Raw genomic sequence first — 4,124 nt, forward strand, 5'->3', positions numbered from 1 at the left:
ACACACACACACACACACCCCCCCACAAAACACAAAAGTGCCCTCATACATAATTAGGTTAAACTATTGTCTCTGACCACTCTTGGACCCTGAGAAGTCGGCAGTGTACAAGTACTTTATAATGAAAGTCTGTAAACCAAGGGCCCAGATGACAGCGTTGCAAAAATGCTGAATAGGCTAACACTCTCTCACACAAAGTTTTTCATATATCAGAGGCAGCCAACAAGCTTGGAAGAATAATGAAAGTAAAAGAGCTAAAGTGCAGAGGTGAAGATATTTCTTGGGTAAAGTTTGAAAGGAAAAGATCCCCTGGGGAGAGGAAGTCAGACTTATTCTGGGCAGAACTGCATGCAAAGTTTTTTTTGTATTTCTTAATAGTTTTAGCCTAAGTGTGCATTGTGAGCGACATGACCTCTGAGCAGGATTAAAGATAAGAGCTGTGTAAGGTGCCTCTCTTCCTGTTGTTCGCCCTTCTAGTTGTTCAGTTTATACAAGCGTGATTAGATAAGTGTGAACTCCAAGGTGTGCTTTTTTCTTTCCTAGACTGCACCATGATGCCGAGGTAAACACCTTAATGTGATTTCCTCTGTTCCATAAAAATAATAAATGTCCACTCTGCTCACTTATGGGGTGCTGGCTGGGTTTTTATGTAACTCTTCCAGATTTAGTGTTAACTAGACAGCACTTAATTATTGCTTTTAATATCAAGATTGCTGTAGGGGTTACCATGCAGGGATTGTAAACCTTGCCTAAGGCTCATGCTTTTCTCTTTTTACCAATATTTCCTGAAAAACAGATGGTTTATAAAGAGAAGATTGTTTAAGAAAAAATACTGACTTAGCAGACTCATTTAGAGGGCTTTTCCGTGTGATGAGAACAGCTCAGAAAATGTTTCAGGTCATAAAAAGTGAAGAGAGAAATGTAGAGAAAATGAGCAGCTGAAGGATGAACGTTAAACCAGAACTTTTACTCGTGTTTTTAAACTTGTATATCCCACCTCTTAAAGCCTGGTCGAAACTTTATTATTGGCGTCATGCAGCAATAATCTTTCAGCATATTGTAATTCAAGTGGTCTGAGAGAAAACCAGACTTGCGTACCTCCCCTTGGATCTGCATTCAGGCTTCAGAAAATCTATCCCAGCTTATTCAGAGAGATAGTGTTCCTATTGCCGGTTCTAAGCATGCATCGCCTGTCCGACAAAGAGCGGAGAGGGAGAGCTGTAGGAAGAGGTCACACTATTTCAAATTCTGCCATTTTTGCTTTGTTTTTGCATTCTACGCACTACCTAGTGCATAGTTTATGTCGCCCCCATGAGGAATTCTAAATAATGAAAACAATTTTCGGCGCGTCCACATGATACAAGCCTTATGTGATCGTGCACAGCCCCCATCCCTCCTTCAAGCAGTTGCTAGTTGCTCATGGAGGACACAGGATTAAAAAAAACATGATGGACTCTTCAGAATAGGTAATTATCTTCAATTGAATTGCGCTCAAACGTCGCCGGACGACACAATCTTATGAACATAGCTATATTGAGAGAGTTGTGTGGAGCTGATAATCTTAATTAGCTTTGTATCAACTCATTTGGCAATGGCTTGAATGTAACATATGTTAATTAATATAAAAAGTTACGCCATAAAGCTTTAAGTATTCTTAAAAATATCCTGTCGCTTAGATTGTTTATCAGCTGAGTAAGGAACAAAAAGGTAGATGTTCATAATGACAGTGTAGTTTTTGGTCCCTCTGGCAGGGGTGCATGACTCTGAGTATGACATCCCTTTTCACTTGGTTGCTGAGGTCAAAGAAAAATTGGGTTCACAAGACAGCACGGTGTGAGGAGGCCGCTCAAATATAACTTGAGTTTTCTTCTTTTTCAATTGCACTGCCCAATCAGTTTGTTTGTTGGAATTATATTGAAAGAAAACCCTTCGACAAAGTGCAGCATCTGCTGTCTCTATTCACATTATCCCATTAACAGAGGTAACATATAAAGTTCTGTCTCAAATTTATGGTTGCTTCAATTCAAAATTCAATCAAAAGTAATATCAGCTTTAGTTAATAGAATTGTCACTCTTGAGGAATACATAAACAACACAAGGTAATTTTGTCTTAGTTAAGTGCCACGCCAGAACATTTTTCAGACATTATTATCCCAGCACTGTGCCAAAAGTAAATGTACGTTTTTTTTCTTAGCGTGTTTCTGGCGGAACAGTTTGAATCCCTCCAGTCCCACCTGGACACAATGATGCCTGCAGCCAAGAAGCCTTTCCTGCAACAGTTTTATTCCCAGGTATTCTTGCACCTGCTTTCAAAAGTCTGTGTAATTGCTGAAACTGTATATCTTGTCGTCACTGTCAGCTACAGGTGGGGTTGTACCAAACATCTGACTACAGCTTTGAGTCTAAGGCTTGGATAACCTTTTCATCAATTTTAATTTAAAAAACAGACACATCTTTCATCTCATCATTTGATGTGCTCTAGTCTCGTATTGCCAGACATTCCTCCACAGCTAAAAAAAAAATAGATAAATAGAACTTCAGTGTTGGTTTTAGCTCAGAGGATGTTTCCCAAATCGATGGGAGTTTAGAATGCCAACACAAAGAAAGCGGAAGGTGACTGACACCCGGCGGAACCAGAACAATCCCGTAAATGAAACGACTAGAAGTGCTCTAAAAATATACATATTCCAGTTGTATTCACTCTTTCATTTGCATCCATCAATGCCTTTTTTTGTTTCATTTAGAAGCATATTCCTCTGTAGAGACAAATTACCTCGTAACTGCAACCCAGCATACAATGCTGTTCTTGGATCAACAAAAGAGAAAATGATCTGACACCCATAACCACGCCGGCTGCTGTTTCCCAGTCTTTTCTTTTTTTTGTCCTCTTGACATTTAAAGTGTTCAGGTACACAGACAGGTCTATTCTCACCAGACATCAAATGAATGTCATGTGCTATGACTTCACTCTTGAAAATATTGTGCAAACGATGATGTTCGAAAGCAAAATCGAAGAGACCTTGATTTCATGTCTGCCTCATGAGGTGTTTGCTGTATTTATAACACTGGAAAAACATGTTGAATATAAATCACAAACACGTATTCATTCTTTCTCTCAGACGGTGTCGACCGCCAGTGAACTTCGGAAACCAATATACTGGATTGTTGCGGCCAAGGCCATCGATTACGAGCAAATGTTGCTCCTGATGGCTGGAGTTAAATGGGACATTAGGGAGATAATGTCACAGCATAATGTATATGTGGACGTCCTGTTAAAGGTAATGCTACATAAAAAATGTGTAGGTCACTGTTGATGTAACATGTGGTGTGCTTAAATGCAGGTTCGATCTAAAAAAAATTATGAATATCATATAAATGTTAAATTTTAAAATATAAATGCTGAAACTTAGACTGGTGGTATCTATGTTAAAATAATTTTTCTGTAGTTTACATTCAGGAAAAGTTTAGAATTGTCCCAATGTTGGATCTTTCCCCCCTAACAAATACTAACTGTCCGCTGAAGCCCTGTCAACGCCATGCACTACTACCCACAATAACAAAAAGTAGAACACACAAAAGGCAGCTGTAATATTTTTGCTTTTATATATTTCCCTCACATAATGTTTTTGTTATACTTGAGAGAAATACAATCTGGGGTTATTCTTTTAACATATGTCATAAACATAAAGTGTTGCGATTTATTCCACTTCAAGTCAAGAACTCTTAAGTTCCTTGTCGTCCCTCATGAGTTTGAATTCTTCCGGGGGTCTTTAATATTAATTAGTTGGAATGGGGTAAATTATTTAGTGCAGGGTGAGTAAGCTGTAGAGAGTTGAATGCAGATCTTCCCCAGTTTCAGCTTTGTTAAAGACATTTGAGCTCATCGGTCCCTGATGTATTTTCAGAATGGGAAGTTTTCCGCTAAATGTGTGTCTTTATGCATGCTGGCCACTCATCCTATTATAAATTTTACATGGAGTGTAAGGACACACAGCACTAGTTTTCTCACCTCTGATGTTCAGAGACAGAAAGCTCTGAAGGGCTCACTGCAGTGTGAAATCCTGAACAGACCAGTCAAATCCCGATATATATATATATATATATATATATATATATATATATAT

The 4,124-nt window shown here is 38.6% G+C and overlaps 1 protein-coding gene across 2 annotated transcripts in view; it reads left to right on the plus strand.

The window, feature by feature from the left end:
- Positions 1-4,124, plus strand: part of vps50 (VPS50 subunit of EARP/GARPII complex) — a 114,019-nt gene that overhangs the window by 101,457 nt on the left and 8,438 nt on the right. For both annotated transcript variants that reach the window (XM_032535044.1, XM_032535045.1), the window contains 2 exons: positions 2,195-2,291; positions 3,120-3,278. In XM_032535044.1, coding sequence (XP_032390935.1) covers positions 2,195-2,291; positions 3,120-3,278 — 256 coding nt within the window. The remainder of the gene's footprint in view (positions 1-2,194; positions 2,292-3,119; positions 3,279-4,124) is intronic.

This window comes from Etheostoma spectabile, chromosome 14 (assembly GCF_008692095.1).
Source record: "Etheostoma spectabile isolate EspeVRDwgs_2016 chromosome 14, UIUC_Espe_1.0, whole genome shotgun sequence".
NCBI classification, from domain to species: Eukaryota; Metazoa; Chordata; class Actinopteri; order Perciformes; family Percidae; genus Etheostoma; species Etheostoma spectabile.